The sequence below is a fragment of the Trichosurus vulpecula genome, chromosome 7, assembly GCF_011100635.1.
Source record: "Trichosurus vulpecula isolate mTriVul1 chromosome 7, mTriVul1.pri, whole genome shotgun sequence".
Taxonomy (NCBI): domain Eukaryota; kingdom Metazoa; phylum Chordata; class Mammalia; order Diprotodontia; family Phalangeridae; genus Trichosurus; species Trichosurus vulpecula.
Window position 1 is genome coordinate 253,995,298 of NC_050579.1, and position 22,255 is coordinate 254,017,552.

Genomic DNA, 22,255 nt, shown 5'->3' on the forward strand with positions numbered 1-22,255 from the left:
AGAGATTATTCCTTAGCTCAGGAACCACCAGTTCTTCTCTGTTGCTTATAGTACAAAGTCTGGACTGCTTAATCTGGCATTCAAGGCTCTCCTTAACCTTGGCCCATCCTGCCTAACCCACTAGTCACCAGCATGAAACCTTTGTTGGAGCCAGACCAGCCTCCTTATTATACCAGAACATTATCAGCTCTAGGCCTTTGCTCATTTTCTTCTCCTCATCTAAAATGCTCTTCACCCTCCTCTCTGTCTTTCCAAATCCTACCCATCCATCGATGAATAAACAAGCATTTATTAAGCTCCGACTATAGGCTAGGCACTGTATTAAGCAGAGGGAATAGAAAAACAAAAAGGAAAAAGGAGCTGCCATTAAGGAGTTTATAATCTATATGCAGAAATAAACATATATAAAACTTAGGTAGACTATATATAGTACATATACTATTGATCTCCTCCATTTCTTAATTCCATTTTATTTATCTATTTCATATCTACAGGACTCGTTTACCCAATTGAATCATAAAATTCTGGAAGGCAGGACTCTCTAACATCTCTTTTGTGTCCTTAGTGTGGCTAGTATTGAATCAGTGAGATGGTTTTATCTGTTTGGTTCTAAGATTTTAAAGGATACGCACAAACACACACACACACATATACATACAAACATATATATATATATATACACACACATATACACATGTACATATATATGCAAATAATTTGGACCCTGCTTTGAATAATGTAATGAAGACATAGCGAATACTGATCTAGTATATGTTCCACACAGCTAAGACTGCAGAAGATATAAAAGGAGTATGCAGTCTACCCTTAAAGACTTTTCCTTACACAAAGTAGAGAAAAATATGAAACAATATGGGAGCCTCTTATAGGGATAGTGATCATCATCTCAACTAAGTAATGATCAAGGACAGGGGGAAATTAACTTTGTCACCTCTCACTATGTTCTCCCAACTCTCCAAGTAAATTGGCAGGAACCACTAGGATTTCCATAAATTAACTGGAACCACTACTAAGTACCAGTGTTATGTATAGACTTAAAGTTCTATGAGAATTCAGAGAAAGGAGCATTCAAGTAGACTAGAGTGAGAGAAATCATAGAAATAGGAGTAATAAAAAACAAGATTGAATTGTTGAGGTGGCCTCTACAATAGAACACTAGACTTGAAGTAAAATGATATAAAATAGATTTTATAGATTTCTAGTTCTGGATGTGACATATCCTAGAGATGTTGTTCAAGTCACTTAGCCTCTCTGAGCTTTCAGTATCCTCATTTGTAGAACAGGAAAAATAATATCTACCCTTTCTATATCACAGAATTGCTGTGAAGAAATATTTGAATGTATTTTGGAAAAAAAGTGTGAAATACTTATAAATATAATGTATTCATAATTTTATATAATTAACTTTCTATTCCATATATTTTCTAATTACATGAATTGCAATATTAATTTTTTAAATTTATTTGATTATTTAGTATCTTATTTTTCCCCAGTTATGTGTTTAAATAATTTTTAACATTTGTTTTCAAAACTTTGAGCTGCTAATTTTCTTCCTTTTTCCCTCCCCACCCTCTCCCATTGAGAAGGCAAGCAATTTGATAAAGGTCATACACGTGTAGCCATGCAAAACATATCCAATAATAGTCATGTTATAAAAGAAAACAGATGAAAAAACTCAAGAAAAAATAAAGTTAAAAAAAATATGCTTCAATCTGTATCCAGACATCATCAATTCTTTCTCTGGGGTTGGATGGCATTTTTCATCCTAAGTCTTTCAGAATTGTCTTGGATGATTGTGTTGTGAGAATAGCTAAGTCATTCACAGCTGATCATCTCACAATGTTGTTGTTACTTTGTACACAGTACATGCCACTTTGCATCAGCCCATGTAGGTCTTTCCAGGTTTTTCGGAGAACATCCTGCCCATCATTTCTTAAAGCACAATAGTGTTCCATCATAATCACATACCACAACTTGTTCAACCATTCCCCAATTAATGGACATTCCCTCAGTTTCTGATTCTTTACCCACAGATAAGACCTCCCATAAATATTTTTGTACATATGGGTCCTTTCCCTTTTTGTTTTTCATCTGTTTTGGGACATAGACTTAGTAGTGGTATTGCTAGGTCAAAGGATATGAATGATTTTTATAGCTCTTTGGGTATAGTTCCAAATTGCTCTGCAGAATGGTTGAATCAGTTCACAACTCTGCCAACAGTACATAAAAGTCTCTTCTTCCCACATCCCCTGCAACATTTGTCATTTACCTTTTCTGTCCTATTAGCCAATCTAATAGGTACCTCAGAATTGTTTTAATTTGCATTTCTTCAATCAATACTGAGTTAGAATTTTTTTCATATGGCTATAAATAGCTTTCATTACTTCATCTGAAAACTGATTATATCTTTTGATCATTTGTCAATTGGAGAATGGCTCTTATTTTTATAAATTTGATGCAGTTCTCTATATGTTTGAGAAATCAGAGAAACTTGCTTCAAAATTCTCTTTATCAGAGAAACTTGCTTCAAAATTTTTTTCAGTTACAATTACTAACTGTATTTCCCTCTATTCCCCGCCCCATTTATTCTGTTCCCTCTCCCCTTGCACACTCTCCCTCCTCAAAAGTGTTTTGCTTCTGACCACTCCCACCCTCAATAGGCCCTCTCTTCTATCACCCCCCCACCCTTCTCTTATCCCCTTCCCCTCCTACTTTCCTATAGGGTAAGATAGATTTCTATACCCAATCGTGTGTGCATGTTATTCCATTTTGAGCCAATTCTGATAAGAGTAAGGTTCACTCACTCCCTATAGCATTAAGGCAGAATTCATGACTTCAAAGAAAATCATGAGCATACCTGAATGGCTCAAAATCACAGGATATAAAAAATTCTCTAAGTAGAAGGCAGAGGAATTAAAGCATTTATTCAAGCTCCAAAGTAGCAAACCCAAGGACCAATGTCCCCAGTTCTATATCATGGCCAAAACCTTCCCGATCCAATAAGCCCACCTCACAATAGTAACCAGGAGGTTACAGAAAAATATTATGGCACCAAGCCAAACCATAAGTTATTCCCCCCAATGCTAGATCCCTCTTGTAAAAAGATCACTCACAGCTCCTCCTAATCCTCAGTTGCTCCAGCCTCTGCTGCTTGAACTTCTTCTGCTCCTCAGCTTCCACTCCTCATCCTCTATGGCTCCAGGATCCTACTGGTTCTGCTTCTGCCACGTCTGCTTCTCCAAGCTCTGTTCTCTCTTTTTATGCAGTCCTTAGATGTCATCCTAGATGGACTAGAATGTCATCTGACTGACCAGAACTTAGGCACATGCCATTGGCTCTGGTCTTAGCAACTCCCCTTAGACCTCTGAGGGTTTCATGCCCACATTGGCTTAGCAACTAGTAGTTAGAGGTTTGGGGCCTACTTAGGAGAGAAGATCTAATCAGACCTTCCTTCATTGGTCCCACCTGGAGCCCCACCTGAAGCCCATTCAAATGGGCTGGAAAGATCTTCTCACTTACTGATTGCCTTTATATTCGGCCCCAAGAACTTTCATATCTATTGCATAGGCAACTTGTGTCTAAATAGGTACAAACTTTTTTTTTCAAGTACAATAGAGTCCCCTCAAAATGAACACATCACATTTGCAAAATACTTAACATAACATCTCATCATCAGAGTGGCCACATGGCTCACTTGTCAGCCCCTAGATCTTTGTATCCATTACCTAGGTCAATGGGAAACTGGTATCAATAACAGCATAACAATATGACCATACAAGGATAATACAAAATAAGTACACAGAACAATATCATCATTCCCCCTCTGGAACGAATGGGGCTCAAAATCTTGGGGTGAGGGGTGAAGGTCTCAATGTCCATAGCTTCTGCTTGCTGAAATTGGACATAGAGCTGTCCCTGCCCCAAGAAGTCAGGAGTCCCATTCTAGAGGTCGGTTCTTTAGCAAGCTGGCGGGAACTCCAGGAATGCCAGGTACTTAGGCAGTCAGTCATCTGAAACTGTAAGGTACTTGGGGTACTTAAGCCTAAAGGAGATAGAACTAGCAACAAAGTTAACCAAAACAAAGAACAAAAAGAGTAGGTAAGTATGGGCTATTATCCTTCAAATAAAATCATCTCCATTTTGATTGACACTCCAATTATGCAAAGATTCAATCTCATAGCCAAACTCAGGTGGGAAAATGTTTCTTTTCAAAAGGAACACAATGAGGAAACTAAGCCAGGAGTATCCCATGCTAGATGGAGACTAGGATTGTCCTCAAGACTTTTTTCCTCCAGATACAAACTTCTACTTGTTAATCATACAAGATCATGTTCCCTCTTAGTGGCTTTGAGGCATTGATCTAATCTGAGTCTCCCTGAAGGAGTGACAAACTCAGGTACAAAGATTCAGAATCTGTAGTGTCTATAGGGACAGTTCTTACTTCTCTATTTCATCTGTTAGCAAGTCCCTTATCTCGGCACATTCTGTACAATTAATTGGATGGAATGCCATTTATCATTTCAAAATGTACCCCTGCTCTCAATAGAGCAATGAACATTTCTTTTCTTGTCACTTTATTTCGGTGCCTGATCTGCTGGTTATTCACTCTCCTCTCTTGAGGAGATCTTTCTCTTCCCCAGTCTCCTAAGTCATTTAACTGTAAAATCTTATCTATCACCACTGAAAGACAGCGCCCTATTTCCCCAAGTAGCAGAGTCAAAATTAAGTGTTTATAAGCAGGAGAAGCTGTCTTAACTATTAAAGTCCTATGAGAGACTCCCAAGGAATCATCGTAATATGTATCTGCAGTTCCTGTCATGATAGTAGTCTTCATTACCTCCTCCTTTAGTTTTATGATACAATTCTCTAAGTGAATGCCAAGGTTTATTCCAAGTGGGCCACACAGAATCGGTAGGATATTTTTTATTACATCCCTCAGTGGCTAACACCAACAGATTGGTCCTGCCATCATCACCTTCTTGCTGATGATAATCCCTAATGCTTGCTGAACTACAGGATCCTGGCCTGATATGTATGAATCTCATACAGTCCACCCTATCTACTGATATTCCACCAGCCCCTTGATCACTGATTCTTACCATCCAAGATATTAATGATTCTCCAATTTTTTGGATGAATCTACTCAAAATATCTGTGATCTCTTGCTGTGTAAAATCTTCCAGAACTTCCCTCATAACTGAATTATCACTTTGGGTTTCCATCCTCCTCTGATGTATGGGATGAACTTCTGAGTATTTATCCTGCCAACTATGCCATTTTGTAGCAACAATTCAGCTAGCAACTGTTGTGGGGGTGAAAGACCAATACAAGCCCAACAACAAGAACACTGCCAGCACAGGTTCTTTTGATCTGCTTTGCTAAGTAACATTAAGGGATTAACAATCTTACTTTAATCCAACATACAGATATCATTCACTAAGTTCAGGAGGAAAAGCCAACAACCTGAACTTCAGAGCAAGTACAAACAAATTACAGACATACACAATATAAACAGACTAAATCACAATTCATAGTTACCAGAAAAGCATCAACATCTGGGTTGACAAGCTGGAAATCTTTTAGAGTGGCTGCCCAGAGTCCCCACATCAACACTCCTCCAGGAGTGAAAGCCTCAAGCTAACAACTCTGTTCTCTCTTTTTATACAGTCTTTAGACATCATCAAATGTCATCTGAGCAACCAGAACTTAGGTGCCTACTATTGGCTCTGGTCTTAGCAATTTCCCTTCACGCCCACATTGGCTTAGCACCTAGTAATTAGGGGTTTGGGCCTAGGGCTTTGCACTTAGTAAGGCTCAATCAAAGACACTTAATTTATCATTCTAAAACAGTAAAAAAAAAGTCCCAACTTAATTACCAATACACACTCCCCTTCACAATTCCCCCCTCTTCCCATCCAGTATGAGAGCATTTTCTTGCCTCTTTTATGTGAGATGATTTATCTCATTCTACCTCTCCCTTTCTCTTTCTCCCAGTACATTCCTCTCTCACCACTTAATTTTATATTTTAGATATCATCCCTTTATATTCAACTACTCACACCTGTGCCCTTTGTCTATATATACTCCTTCTAACTACCCTAAAAATGAGAAAGCTTTTGTGAGTTACAAATATCATTTTCCCATGTAGGAATACAAACAGTTTAAACTTATTAAATACCTTATTATTTCCCCTTCCTGTTTACCTTTTCATGTTTCTCTTGAGTCTAGTATTTGAGAGTCAAATTTTCTATTCAGCTCTGGTCTTTTCATCAAGAATGCTTGAAAGTCCTCCATCTCACTGAATGTCCATTTTTTCCCCTGAAGGATTATACTCACCTTTTCTGGGTAAGTGATTCTTGGTTGTAATCCTAGCTCCTTTGCCTTCCTGCATACCATATTCCAAACCCTGAGATCCTTTAATGTAGAAGCTGCTAAGTCTTGTGTTTTCCTGACTGTGGCTCCACCATACTTGAATTGTTTCTTTCTGGCTGCTTGCAATATTTTTTCCTTGGTCTGGGAACTTTGGAATTTGGCTACAATATTCTTGGGAGTTTTCATTTGGGGATCTCTTTCAGGGAGATATCAGTGGATTCTTTCAATTTCTATTTTCTCCTCTGCCTCTAGAATATCAGGGCAGTTTTCCTTGATAAATTCTTGAAAGATAATGTCGAGGCTCTTTTTTGATGATAGATTTCAGGTAATCCAATAATTTTAAAATTATCTCTCCTGTTTCTGTTTTCCAGGTCAGTTGTTTTTCCAGTGAGGTATTTCACATCGTCTTCCATTTTTTCATTCCTTTGTTTTTGCTTTATTGCTTCTTGGTTTCTCACAAAGTCATTAGCTTCCCTTTGCTCCATTCTGATTTTTAAGGTATTATTTTCTTCAGGGAGCTTTTGCACCTTTTCCATTTGTCCAGTTCTACTTTTTAAAGCATTCTCTTTTTTATGTTGTTTTTGCAGAAGGGAAGGCAGGGCAATTGAGGTTAAGTGACTTGCCCAAGGTCACACAGCTAGTAAGTGTGTCAAGTGTCTGAGGCCGGATTTGAATTCAGGTCCTCCTGACTCGAGGGCTGGTGCTCTACTCACTGCACCACCTAGCTGCCCCTTTAAGGCATTCTTTTGGACCTCTTTTGCCATTTGGCCTAGTCTGTTTTTTAAGCTATTATTTTCTTCAGTGCTTTTTTGTACCTCCTTTACCAAGCTGTTGACTTTTTTCTCTTGATTTTCTTGCATCACTCCCATTTCTCTTCCCAATTGTTCCCCTACCTCTCTTATTTAATTTTCAAAATCTTTTTGGAGCTCTTCCATGGCCTGAGACCAATTCATATTTTTCTTGGAGGCTTTGGTTGTGGGAGTTTTGGCTTTGCTACCTTCTTCTGAGTATGTGTTTTGTTCTTCCTTGTCACCATAATAATTTTCTATAGTCAGAGTAGTTTCCATTGTTTGCTCATTTTCCCAGCCTACTACATGACTTTTAACTTTTTTTAAAAGTAGAGTTCCACTTCCAGGGTGGAGGGCATACTGTCCCAAGCTTCAGGGGTTTTGTGGAGCTGTTTTCAGAGATATTTCTAGGGAACCTGTAAGTTTTCAGTTCTTCCAAGGTGGTATGATCTAAGGAGAGGTGTTTACTACTTTCCTGGCCTGTGTGCTGGTCTGTGAGTGACCACACTTTTCTGCCCTGGAACTGTAAGGAGGCTCCCCCCTCCACTGTGGCTGCAAGCTCTGCTATGTTAGTGCTCTTCTTTGCCCTGAGACCGCCACCCAGGACTGCAACCTGGATCTAAGTATGGGAAAAGCAATAGAGTTCTGCCTCAATACTAGCAAAAAGACCCTTGTAATCTCCTTCTGACCAGTTGTTCCTCTCCCTTACCTTCTGTGGGCTGAGAGTCCTGGAAGCAGTCACTGCCCCTGACGCTGCTGATTACTGAATCAGCAACCTGGTTTGCTGAGGCCCAGTCTGTGCTGGCATGGCCTGTGCTGGACTGTGCCCTTCTCTCACCCTGATGCAAGAGACCTTTACTGCCAACCTTCCAAGTTGTCTTGGGCTAGAAATTTGTTTCATACCATCTTTTTCTTCTGCTCTAGAATTTGTTTAGAGTCATTTTAAAAATACTTGGCAGGGCTTGGGGGAGAACTCAGACAAGTCCCTGCCTTTACTCCACCATCTTGCAATGTTAATTATTACCAATAATTATCTTGAAAATCAAAAGAATCACAAAATCCAGAGTTAGAAAGGACCTTAGAGATCACATAGCCCCACCTCCTACCTAGTATAGAAATTCCTTCTACAAAATTTCTTATATTTAACTGATTCTGGCTCATAGTAGAAATGTTGAATCTTTCCTATTGGTCTTGCCTTCTAACTTTGGCTGAATTCTGGACTCAGGGGAATGAGGTATTAGAGATAAGAAGTGAACTATATTCAAGTATGGGAGAAAGAATGGGACAAGGAGTAAGGAAAGAAGAACAAAACAAGGAAGAAGGAACAGAATGCATAATATCTGCTTTTAATTACTATGTCTTCTGGAACAGGGCAAATTGTGGTGAAGTGCTTTTCTACTTCAGCACATCGCCCAAGTAGGTAAAGAAGGTAGGAGGTAAGATTGGTAAGAGAGAAATAGACTATGTATATATATATATGTATATATATACATATATATAATATATATACATATATAATATATATACATATATATATAATATATATACATATATATATTTGAGTTCCAAATAAGGCTACTGTTTAGCTAAAAGGCAAATTACATTTGAGCAGTGAGATCATGTGACAGCAAATTTCATTATAATGAAGTTTTTATAATCACATTTAATTGTAGCAATTTTAACATAAATCCTAAAGTTTTCCCCCTTTTGCTTCAGAGCTGACAGAGCATCCCAACATGAGCTTGAGAAGGATCTCAGTGATAAACAGACAGCCTTTCGAATTGATGATAAGTGTCACCATCTGCGAAATACCTCAGATGGTATTAGTTATTATAGAGGTGTGGAACGGGTCGATGCTACGTAAGTCAAATATATTTTTGAAGTGTCTATGCTTGACTATTAAAAAAGGATTTTGTGTGGCTACTGCTTTAGTAGTCTTTAGGAATGACATTAATTATCACAGCCAAATTATAGAACAATCTCCATTTCCAGTGAAATGGTCAAATTATGCTGTCTTACATATGCCATTTTCATAAACCTGATTTTTAAAAAGATTTAATGTCACCTCACCTTAATGTAAACCCATAACTATAAGAATGTTGGTCTAGTAGTATGATGATTCTATTGCCCAGACCATTTGGAAAATGATCAATGACTATGTAGCAAGTAGGAGGCATAGTGGATAGAGAAGTGGCCTGAGTCAGGAAAACCTGAGCTCAAATGCGACCTCAAATACTAGTTGTGTGACCACAGGCAAGTCACTTAACATTTCTCAGCCCATTTTCTCATCTGTAAAAATAGGGATAATAATAGCACCTCCCAGGATTGTTGTGAGGATAAAATGAAATCATGATTTGTATGGTGCTTTATAAATGATAATGTGCCATGTAAATGCTAGCTATTAATAGTGCTACTAATAATAATGTAAATACTCTTTATGTATCATTTTGTGTCTGCCCTTGTCTCTGACCTCACACTCCATCCAGGTGGAACACAATTACCCTCTTCCTTAGAACTAGCTCACCTCTTTCTCTACCTGCCATCTCTGGTTTGATTGAGCCCTGGTGTTGGCACCTTTTCCAACCTGAGGCTCTAATTGTCTCATTTTCAAGGTCCTTTTTTCATTGTTTGCCTGATTTTTTACAAGTTCTTTGCCTTGGTCTGCAGTGCCTACATGCCCCCTATCTCCTAAGTATTTGCCCGACCACCACCATGCGATCTTTTTTTTTTTTTAATTTAAATTTATTTATTTGACATATTTAGTTTTCAGCATTGACTTTCACAATAGTTTGAATTACAAATTTTCTCCCCATTTCTACCCTCCCCCCCCACTCCAAGATGGCGTATATTCTGGTTGCCCTGTTCCCCAGTCAGCCCTCCCCTCTATCACCCCCCTCCCCTCTCATCTCCTTTTCCCTTCCTTTCTTGTAGGGCAAGATAAATTTCTACGCCCCATTGCCTGTGTATCTTATTTTTTAATTGCATGCAAAAACTTTTTTTTGTTTGTTTTTGAACATCTGATTTTAAAACTTTGAGTTCCAAATTCTCTCCCCTCTTCCCTTCCCACCATGCGATCTTACTTGAAATTTTAGCTTTTTACTATTCCTTTGCTCATGACTGCTTCCTTGATTTATAACCCACTGCCTGGCCATGACCTAATTTTCACCGATACCTCATGTTTGTTGCACAAAGCAACCTCAAAGACCATTTATTCCAACTCTTATTTTACAGATGAGAAAACTAACACCCAGAGACATTAAGTGACCTGTCCAAGGGGTCACAAAGGTAGTAAGCATCAGAGATAGAGTTTGATCCCAGATCCTCTCATTACAGAGCAGACTGTCTTTTCTGGAAGCTTTGACTTAATTTTCAAATACCTCATATGTGTTGTCTTAACTACTCAACTTGTTCCTGAACCCTTAATTGACTCTGACTTCATGTGCTTATGTGTCCCATGGCCTGTGACAGCTTGTTGGTTTAGGCTTTTCCCCCATCTTCTTTGCCTTAGCCTTTCAGTACGTGTGTGTTCCTTGGATTATAATGGTTTACTTGGTTTCTGTTCTCGAGTTTTATCTTGACCATGGGCTTTCAGGAACTCCCCAGTGCCCACTCCTGTGTTAGCCCCTCACCCTTCATTTCTAATCTCATTTCAACTATCCTATTCTGTATAGATTTAAGCTAAATTATTTAAGATCAGTTATATTAAGATATATTTAATAATAAAAATTATATTAAGATTAATTATAACTTTAATCTGAATTCCTTATTAATACAACATATAATTGACTGTAGCCTGTCTAGACTATTTCACCATTGATTTTGCTTCATTTTCTTAGGATCTCAGTGCCAGAATCATGGGCCAAGTTTACTGATGACAACATTCTGCGTTCTCAGAGTGAAAGGGCAGCTTCTGCCAAACTGAGAAGTGATACTGAAAACCTATTGGTTGTGACTGCAAATGAGATGTGGAATCAATTCAATACAGTCAATGTTGCTCTTGCCAATCGCATTTCTGAGACAGGAGATGCCAAAAATAAGATTCAGATGCATTTAGGAAAGGTAAACCAGATCTTTTTAGTATTTCATCACTCATTTGGTCATGACATGAAATAACAAAGCCAAGATCCTGGGTTTTGTCATCATATGGATCAATTATCTTCACTCTATCCAGACTGTAGCCTAACCAAAGCTAGCTCTCCTAGGAACACATGCTATTTTTCACAAATTGGTTTATGAATAAGTACAAATCTGTCCTGGATGGAAAAAAAAAACACTTGTCCACTAATGGTATGAGCAAAAGAAATAAAAAATAACTTGGTCTTTAGTTAAGTAGATCAAAAACCTCAAAATTATAAATACTATAATCATTTATTATAACTAGGAAGTATATGAAAGAAATACTTTTGCACCTGCCTTTTGTATAGCAGGCCTTACAGAATACAGCAGAAGCATCTGATATGACCTGTAAGAAGGGCCTGAAACAGTCTAATCTTCTGCCTCCGAGAACAGAACTTCTCTCTTATTCTTTCACAACTGGTGATACTCTTATCGGGATTTATTTCTGAGTAGTTAGCATTATCTGTCATTATTCTCTCCCAATCCTAGTAATTCTGAATATCTCAGCTGCCAACGTACAAATGGTGTTCCCCATCCACCATTCCCTCTTCCTTTATACCATCCCCTTCCACCTTATGCCCCTTCCATTGTGGTTCCTGGAACACTTGCTCCATAATTAACAAACTTCCTTTGCTCCTAAACCTTTTCCATTTTCTCTCCTTCCATCTTCTAGAACTCACTGAGGCCCATATTCTTCCTAAAAATGCTGCCTATCTGGCTACCCTTTCTATAATGGGTTGCACTTTCACTCATACATCTTTCTGCCTCACTGGTTGTGGTGGAAGACTCACAATACTCCTTTCCACTTTCATAATCTCTTTCTACCACCATTATTCAGCAACACTCCCTTCTTTGAAATTCATGCTATATAAATTTATCATCCAACCCAGGTCCTGGGGACCATTGTTGATTGACCTCCAGAATATTACCTTTCCTAACTCAGTCCTTGTTTCTACCCCAACTCCTGCCTTCATAGTAAAGGGATTCAACATACATATTGATGAGCCCTCAAATGCCCTAATTTCCTAGTTCCTCATTCTACTCAGTGCCCATGATTTACTCTACCACTTCACTTCAGCTACTAAAAGATAATCATACCCTATATGTTTGTGAATACCCAAATTCCTATATCTGATCAGAATCTTTTATCATTTCATTTTTTCCTATGTCTTATAATTCCTAAACCTGTTCTTCAACCTCACTATGGCTTCTATTCCCTCAAGCCCTCTGTTTTTCTTTTAAAAAGTTTTATGACATTTTCATTTTTTCACATAAATATTTTCTTTCCTTCCAAGCTCCCATCCCCCATTGAAAAACAATAAAACCGCTTGTAACAAATATTCATAGTCAAGCAAAAAAATTCCCACATTGGGAATATAAATATATATGCATGTGTGTGTGTGTGTGTGTGTGTGTGTGTGTGTGTGAATCAGCATTCTGAACCTATCAACTCTCTGTCAAGAGGCAGGTAGCAATTTGTAATCATCTGTCCTCTGGAATCATAATTGGTTAATGTGTTGATCACAGTTCTTAAGTCTTTCAAAGTTATTTGTCTTTACAGTGTTGTTTCTATCACATAAAATTATTCTTCCCCTGCTTCTGCTTATTTCACTCTGCATCAGTTCATACAAGTTTCCCCAGATTCCTCTAAAATTATCTCCATCATTTCTTACAGCACAATAGTATTCTATTGCATTCACATATGTGCCATTTGTTCTGTCAATTAATGGGCACCCCTTAGTTTTCAGTTCTTTGCCATTATAGAAAGATTTACTATAAACATTTTATACACATGGGTCATTTTCCCTTTTCTTTTGACTCTGTAATATATATCTAATAATGGTATTGCTGGATCAAAGGGTATGTACTTATTCAGAAACTTTTGGGGCATAGTTCTAAATTGCTTTACAGAATGGCTTGACCAATTGACAGCTCCATCAATAGTAAATTAAAGTGCCTATTTCCCCACCACCCTTTGTTCTTTGTCAAACCATTACTCCTACTCTGCCTATACTCTCTTTTCCCTATCCTTGATGAACAAGTTCAGCTCCAAACTATGATCTATTCTTGAATCCCTTACCCCCTTATTATATCACCAATCATACCTGACCAAATCCCAACCCTAACTTACTCCCACCATCTACTTCTTTCACTCCTATTTATATGCAGAACTGAGATAAAGAAAATCACAATATTTTATTGATTGAGTCACCAAAAATTTTATGTTACATAAAATCAGTTGGGACCTCACTGGAGTAACTCCCTAACTGGCACTGATTCTCCTGTTTTTCCCCTTCCTCCACCCTCTCAGATGAGGTCCTCAACTCAAAAAAAAATGGGCATTTGACAAGAGCTCCTTTTTCCCGCTCTTCCACATTTCATATCACTCAGGCATCCTGAACTATCTCCTCCTTTACTCCTATCTCTAATGAAGTTGTGACGCTTCTCCATGCCAAGGTAAATCACCATATATGCATTTCTTGTCACATTACCTCCAATCTTCTTCTTATGTCTCCATTATTTTCCCCACTCTCCCCAGTCTGATGTATCTCCTTATCTACTGGCTCCTTAAAGTCTTATTGCTTAAAAATAAACCCAGTTTTTTGCCATCCTTAAAAATTTCTCATTTGATCTCACCATTCCTACTAGGTATGATCCTCTACCACTCCTTCCCTTTTCAACCAAACTCCCTGAGAAAGTCATCAAAACTAGACATCTCCATTTCCTCCCCTCCCACTTGCTTTTAAACACTCTGCAGTCCAGCTTCCGACCTTATCATTCAACTGAAACTATACTCTCCAGAGTTACCAATGATGAGTTAATTGCCAGATCTAATAGTCTTTCCTCACTGCAGCACTTGATACTGTTGATCACCATCTCCTCTTGAAAACTGTCTAGGTTTTCATGATACCATCCCCTTAAAATTCTCCTCCTACCTAGCTGATTGATCTTTTTCAATGTCTTTTGCTTGACGTTTATCCATGTTATGCCTACTAATCATGGGTGATGCCAAGGTTCAGTCCTGGGCCCTCTTCTCCCTCTATACTTCTTATTTGGTAATATCATCAGCTCCCATTGATTCAGTTATCATGGGGGACCCACAAAGACAATGTCAACAGATTACAAACTCTTAACAAACCTTACTAAGTGGGAAAGATTCTGAGTAAGAAGAGTAACAGTGACAGACGTGCTAAAGAACATATGAGCTAAATTTGGAAAGGCCCATCACCAGGTTAGCTACAGAGTAATGGATGTTTTTTTCCTTGAAAGCAAGACCTCACTATCTTCTCCCCCTCTCCCCAACCCTCCTCCCTTCTTCCCTATTCCATATTGCTATTGAAGATACCACCTTCTTCTCAGTCACACAGATGTGCAACCTCAGTATGATCCTTGACTTCTTTCCATTCATCTCACATATCCATTCTGCTGCTAAATCATGTCATTTCTACCTCCACAACATCTCTCATATACATTGCCTTCTCTTCACCCTTGCAGAGACCATCCTAGTTCAGGCCCTCAACATATCTCACCTAGAAAAACCTGAAATAGCTTTCTGTTTAGCCGCCGTACCTCAGGTCTGTTCCCATTTTAATCCATTTTCCACTCAGTTGCCAAAGTGATTTTTCTGAAGCCTAGCCATACCCATGTTATTTCTTTGCTTAATGAACTCTAATTGCTCCCTATTTCTTAGAATAAAATCTGTTTGACATTTAAAATACTTCGTAACTTAGATCTTTTCTACATTTTCAGCCTTATTACACTTGTTATACTTCCTTCTACACAGTCTACAATCTAGCTTCAGTAGCCTACTCTTCTTTTCACAGGACACTCCATCTCCCAACCTCTTGTATTTATACTGATTGTCACCCATGTCCCAAACTCTCTTCCCTTAACTCCAACTCCTTGCTTCCCTGGCTTCCTTCAAGATTCATATCAAATCCCACATGCTGCAAGAGTACTTTCCTGGTTCCCTTTCCTTTCCATTTACTCTCCTCCTTATACCCACCATGTTCCCTTCCCCTCGTGCTAATATCTTCCCCTCTCAAATTATCTCCCATATTTCTTATCCATATCTTATATGCACCTAGTTGTTTACATCTTGTCTCCCTCATTAGAATGTGAGATTTGAGAGTAGGTACTATTTTTGCCTTTCTCTATCAATATGCTTAATATGGTGCCTGGAATATATGGTAAGCACTCAGTCAACTAGCATTAATTAAGTGCCTGTGCTAAGTTCTTGGGATACAAAGAAAATCAAAAGATAGTCTTTGCTCTCAAGAAACTTATAGTGTAGTGGAGGAGACAGCATTAAAACAATTACGTACAAACAAGACATACAGGATAAATTGGAGATATCAACTGATCAACATAAAAGAAAGAACAAAAACAGCAAGACAAAAAAAAAGAAAATAAATCTCTCTCCACAAACCCCTCCAGTGAGTGGTAGTTGGAGGGCCCCTTTGGACCACAGGCTCAAAGCACTCTCATCCACATTGTAAAAATGATGACTGCTTACATATAACAGCTAAAATACATATTGTAGGCTACAGGAGTCTTCTTTTGCTTTCTGTCTTTCCCTGAGTATAAGTTAGTCAGTCAATCAGAAAGAATTTATTTAGCACTTACTATATGCCAGTAACTGTGCTAAGTGCTGGAGATAATGGCAAAAGCATGGTGAGCTCCTCAAGGAGCTCACATTCCAATGGATCCTGAACTGGATATTCCTAGCCTTTGTAACAGGATTGTGAGTTCAGGATGTCAAGAACTCCTTAGTCAAGGCTAATTGACAGGAGGACTGAGGAAATTCTAGAAGGTCTAGACCTAGGTCTGATTTAATTCAGTAAATACTGTGGAGGAAAAGTAAATACTATGGAAAGGCAAAAGCAATTTCAGATGCTGGTAGTAAGATATAGGTGAAAGAATATTGGGCTGGAGTGGAGGATCAAAAGAAATGAATTTCTCATCTTTCAAATGAAGACAACAATGACTAGGCTGTCTAACTCATTTATTTTCAGAGTCAGTTGAAATAACACATATGAATGTGCTTTGTAAAAAACTTTATATACTACACAATATAAGCTATTTTATTATAATCATTCACCTTTACAAAGTGCAAATCTTACAACAGCCCTGTCAGGTAAGTATCAAAAGTACTTTTTATTCCTATTCTATACATGAGGAATTGAAGTTGAGAGCAGTTAAGTAATTTATTAATTGTCACACTCTAGTAGAGCTGATATTTGGTGCAGTCATCTGTCAATTAAGTTATTATTCTGCTGATACCTAATGAAAGGAATTTGCCCATTTCTTTTTACATTAACCTTCCCCACATTCAGTGGAATGGCAATGGAGGATGGCAGAGCTAAATATCTCAAAAGTTCTCTGACTCTGAGAGAGAAATGGAATTCTGTCACACAGAATGGCCATAGAACGGTATCTTAGCTACTTCTAAAATGAGATGGAGGAACAGTTTTGTAAAGAGGATTATGGTGAAGAGGAAAAACACTGGTAACACTTGACATGAAGAAGCAACAGCTGATAAGGAGAAAAGATCAGCTGAGAGAAAATTCCAAGTAGAATTTAATGTTTGTTTATATTTTATAATCTTTTAGACACTACAAGAAATCTTCCAAACTGAAATGACCATAGAAGCAATCCAAAAAGCCATTCGGAACAAAGCAGCATCTTTGAAGGTGGCACACACTAGACTGGATGAGCGTACAAGAAGACCAAATGTAGAACTGTGCCAAGATACAGCCCAACTACGGTAAGGCAGGAATTCATGGTGCAAAATGACTACTTATGAATGAAGAAAGTATTTTTCATTCATATTTGACTTCAACATCCATTGTTGATTATAGTTTTGTGCATATGTTTGTATATTTATAATGTTTATTTTTTTCCAAAGAAGAATTAATAATTTGGAAGGAGTTTGAAATACTAGGTTTGAAACTTTAAAAAATGGTTTGACTTCATTTGATGAGGTCATGATGATATTGAAATGACTTAATCATAAGTCTCAGTTGGAATTTTTAGAATTATTATAGAATTTCCCTAGAAGGAAATTAAATTTGGTTATTTTATGTGCATTTTTCAGTGTCATGAATTTTATGTTACTTCAGTGTAAAAGAACATTTCAGAATGATTTAGAAAACTATCCTGTCTTATCAGCTTTAGTAGTTAGCAAGTCTTACAGTCCTTCCTCATATCTAACTTGAATTCACTTGCACTTTAAACCTATTTCAATTAATCTGTCCTCAATGAAAATATAAAATAGTGAATGATTAATATATGTGACTCATATTTGCTCTCCCTCCCACATCCTCCTCCTTAGAAAAAAAAATCCTCGTACTAAATATACAGTCAAGCAAAACTACCACATTGGTCATGTCCAAAAAATATGTCTCATTCAACATTCTGAACCTATTACTTCTGCTTCATAATAAGTTCCCTGGACAATGGTTCCAATGGTCAGAGTTCTTAAGTTTTTCTAACTTGTTTGTCTTTATAACATTGTAATAACAGTTATATAAATTGTTTGGTATTGGTTTATACAAGTCTTCCCAGGTTTCTCTGAAACTGTCCCTTTGTTGTTGTTGTTGTTCAGTCATTCAGTCATGTTCAACTCTTTGTGGCCCCACAGACCATAGCATGCCAGGCCCTTCTGTCCTCCACTATCTCCAAAGCCTGTCCAAGCTCACGTTCATTGCTTCCATGACATAATCTATCCATTTCATCCTTTGCCATACCCTTCTCTTTTTGCTTTCAATCTTTACCAACATCAGGGTCTTTTCCAGTGAGTCCTGTCTTCTCATTATGTGGCCAAAGTATTAAAGCTTCAGCTTCAGTATTTGTCATTCCAGGAAACTTTCATCCCTTCATCCATTTCATCCCTTTCATCATTTAAAAAAAATTATCTAATCAAAAGTGTCCATTAATTTTTTGTGATCTTCTCTACCCCTTGTTTGGTCATGAACCATTCTCCTATCCATAGATATGAAAGGGTATTTCTTCCTTACTCCTCTAATTTGTTTATAATGTCACTCTTTTAGTCCAAGTCATATATACATTTGAAGCTGTTCATGGTAAATGGTATAAGATGTTGGTCTATGCCTAGGTTCTGCCAGACTGCTTTTTAATTTTCCCAGCGGTTTTCTTTGAAGAGTGAATTCTTAGCCCAGTAGCTTGAGTATTTAGAAATATCAAACACTTGGCTACTGTGTTCATTTTCTTCTATTACAGTCTATTCCTCTGTCACCCTCTCTATATCTTAATCAATGCCAAATTAATTTAATGTTTACTGCATTGTAATGTAGTTAACTATCTGGTACTTCTAGACCTCCTTTCTCATTTTTTATTATTTTCCTTAAAATTCATGACCTTTCAGTCTTCTATATGAAGTAATAATAGTTCAATAAGTATAGCACCAAATAAACATATTAATTCAAGTAGTATAGTAATTTTATTGTATTGACTCAAACTACTCAATTAATATTTCTCTAGTTATTTATGCCTATTTCCAAAAAGAGCTTTCTAGAGCTGAATTCATATCATTCCTGTGTATGTCTTGGGTAGGTATACTCCTAAGCAAGTTATACATGAAATTTGTCTTTCCATCCATTCCTGCTGGATTTGTTGGGGAAATATAGAAATGGTGATTTTTATGTGAATTTATTTTGCATCACTCAATTTTAGTGAAGTTATTTCAATTAAATCTTCCTTGGCTCTCAAGAACTTTCTAAGTAAAGCATCATATCAGTGAAAATCAATACTTTTATTTCCTTTTTAGCCTATGAGTATTCCCTCATTTTCTCCTACTTGTCGTTGCTATAGCTTGGGTTTCTAGCACCACATCAAGTAGTACTGTTGACAATGGACATAATTGCTTTATCCTTGATCTTATTGGAAAGACTTCTAGTTTATCCCTATTACATATAATGCTCGCTCTTCACCTTAGAAATAAAATACATACTGTATTAAGGAAACTTCCATTTATTTCTGTTAGTGGGCATACCACCAGCATCCTGTTAGTTCAGGTTCAATATTAGGATGAAATGAGACACTTGAAAGTCATTGAACCGTTAAGAAAAGGAGCTTAATTTTGCCTGAATATGGCCAAGGATGTATAACAAGGATACCATGGCACTTGGCACCAAATTCATCTGGATGGAAATTTTTATGTCCTAAGATGATCCAGAGGTTGTATCAAGGGAGACCTGGGCCAACCAGGTCCCAGAGACAGCTTAGTTGCTTTCTTCAGAAAACTAACTCCTGTAGTACAGAAATGGGGAAACCCTGATCTAATTTTTCTTTAAATGGTAACAGATGTTGCATCTTTTCATCCATTGATATAATTATGTGATTTTTGTTATTCTTGTTTTTAATGTGCTCTGCTGAAAGTTTTTCTAATATTGAACAAACCCTGAATTCCTGGTATAAACTCAATATGGGTTTAGTATGTAATATTTGTTACATGTTGCTATAGTCTCTTTGCTAGTATTTTATTTAAATTTTTATGTTAATGTTCATTAGGGTCATTGGTCTTTGGTTTTCTTTTTTCTGACTTGACTTACCCTGGTTTAATTATCAAAGACTATATTTATATCATGTAAGGGATTTGGTTGAAGTTCTCCTTTTCCTATTTTTTTTTTGATAGCTTACATGATGTTGAAATTAATTCTTCTCTGAGTGGTTGACAGAATTCATTTGTAAGGCTGTCTAGACCTACTTTTTTCATGACTCATTATAGCTTGTTCAATGTCTTTTTCTGAGATTAGGTTATTTGATTTCTCTATTTATCGTTTGGTTAATCTGGACCTTTTATATTTTTGTAAATATTCATCCATTTCACTTACATTATCAGTCTTATTGACATGTAATGGGACAAAATAGTTCCTGATAATTTATTTTTTCTAAATTTTTTTCACAAATAATGATTTGGTTTAACTCTTTTAAAAATCAAATTATCTAAATGTTTATTTTTTAAGTTTCTAGTTTTATTTATTAATTCAATAGTTTTTTTTAATTTTTGGTTTTGCTTTGCTAATCTCTTCTTTAAATTTTAGAATTTCTATTTTGTATTTTATTAGAGTTTTTTTCTTTCTGGTTTTCTAGTAGGATTTTTGTTATTGTTGTATGCTCAATTCATTGCTTTGATCCTTCTTTCTTTTGTTGATGAAATTCTTTAGAAATATAAATCACTTCCCAATTTTTGGTATGTGGTATTGCATTGGCAATTAAGGTGGGACTTTTTTACTGTTTTAGAATGTGAAATTTGATTGAGTCTTTGAGTCTCACTAGGTGCAAAGCCCCAGGCTCAAACCCCTATTTACTAAGTGTTAAGCTGAGGTGGGCATGAAGCCCCCAGGGCCCGAAGGGGAATTGTTAGGACCAGAGCCAACAGTATGCACCTAAATTCTGGTTGCTCAGATGTTTGATGATGTCTAAAGACAAAAAGAGAGAATAGAGTTGTTACTTGAGGCTCTCACTGCTAGAGGAGTGTTGGTGTGGGACTCTGGGCAGCCACTGTAAGAGCCTCCCGGGTCATCAACCCAGATGCTGATGGTTTCTTGATAACTATAAATTATATTTGGTCTGTTTGTAATGTATGTTTGCAATTTGTTTGTATTTGCTCTGAAGTTCAGGTTGCTGGCTTTTTCCCCTGAACTAAGTGAACGACATTTGTATGTTGGATTGAAATAAGACTGTTAAACTCTTAACATTGCTTTCCTTAGTAAAGCAGATCAAAAGAAACTGTGCTGGCAGCATTCTTGTTGTTGGGCTTGTGTTGGTCTTTCACCCCCACAGCAGCTGCTAGCTGCATTGTTGCAACAGGTATCATAATTTTCACTATTTTTATTTATCTCTTATTGCTGTGGTTGGGTTTTTTTTTTTGCATGCCAGTTCTTTAGAGTTAAGTGATTTAGTTTAATTAATTTTTAATTATTTCTTCAGCAGTTTTTTCTTGAATATAATTGTCATTGCATTGTGGTGTTTAAAAGATTTAATATTTGTTTTTCTTCATTTATGAGGTTTTTATGCCTTAATGAATTTTCAGTTTCTGTAAAGGTGCCATGCACAACTGAGAAATAAACATACTCCTTTCTATTCCTGTTCACTAACTGCCAGAGGTCTATCATATCTAACCTTTAAAAAATTATTCAGGTCATCATTTTATTTCTCATTTTTGTTGTTGCTTCTTTTGGGGGATTTCTATAGTCCTACAAGAGGTATGTCATGATCTCCAGCTTTTATAGTTTTGTGTTTTCTCCCTTAATTCATTTATCTTTGCTTTTAAGGATTTACATACTGTGCTATTTGCATGCATATTTGTTAGCTATTGATATTAATGCATTGCATATGGTGCCTGCATTTAAACATGGTGCTGTTTCCCTTTTTGTGACTTTTAATCAAGTTTATTTTTCTGTTGCTTTATCTGAGATATCTTAATGGCTATCCTTGCTTTTTTGAGTTCAGCTGAAGCAAATTTGGTTCCTACCCCTTGTTTTAACTCTGCAAATATTTATGTTTCAGGTATTTTTCTTGTGAACAATATTGGTTGGAATCTCCTTTATAAGCTAATATTCTATCCTCTTCCATTTTATGGGTGAGTTAATCCCATTCCTATTCACAGGTATGATTGTTAATATGTTTTCTTCTCTTTGCACCAGCCCCTTCTTTACAAAGACAAGAGTGGTGATAGGAAAGAAACGTGATCTGTGTTAGATATAATTTTATTTCCCTTCCTTTCCTTCTTACTCTCCCCCAAACCTCAATGTCAGGATCTCACTTTTTTTCTTGGAAACCTCTCTTCAGAATCTTCCTTTTGTGGTTAATGTTTATTTTGTTCGTGATCAATATAACCCTCTTATTCCTTTCTCTCCCATGTTCCTCCTTTTTCCCATTATGTCAAATATATTTCTATATTAAATTCTGTGTGTGTTCTTCCCTACTCTGACTGA

General features: G+C 37.0%; 1 protein-coding gene across 1 annotated transcript in view; it reads left to right on the top strand.

Annotated features, from left to right (window-relative positions):
* TEKT3 (tektin 3) overlaps positions 1-22,255 on the top strand; it is a 62,070-nt gene that overhangs the window by 34,066 nt on the left and 5,749 nt on the right. Inside the window, exons 4-6 of the mRNA XM_036767578.1 lie at positions 8,895-9,038; positions 11,015-11,237; positions 16,907-17,061. Coding sequence (XP_036623473.1) covers positions 8,895-9,038; positions 11,015-11,237; positions 16,907-17,061 — 522 coding nt within the window. The remainder of the gene's footprint in view (positions 1-8,894; positions 9,039-11,014; positions 11,238-16,906; positions 17,062-22,255) is intronic.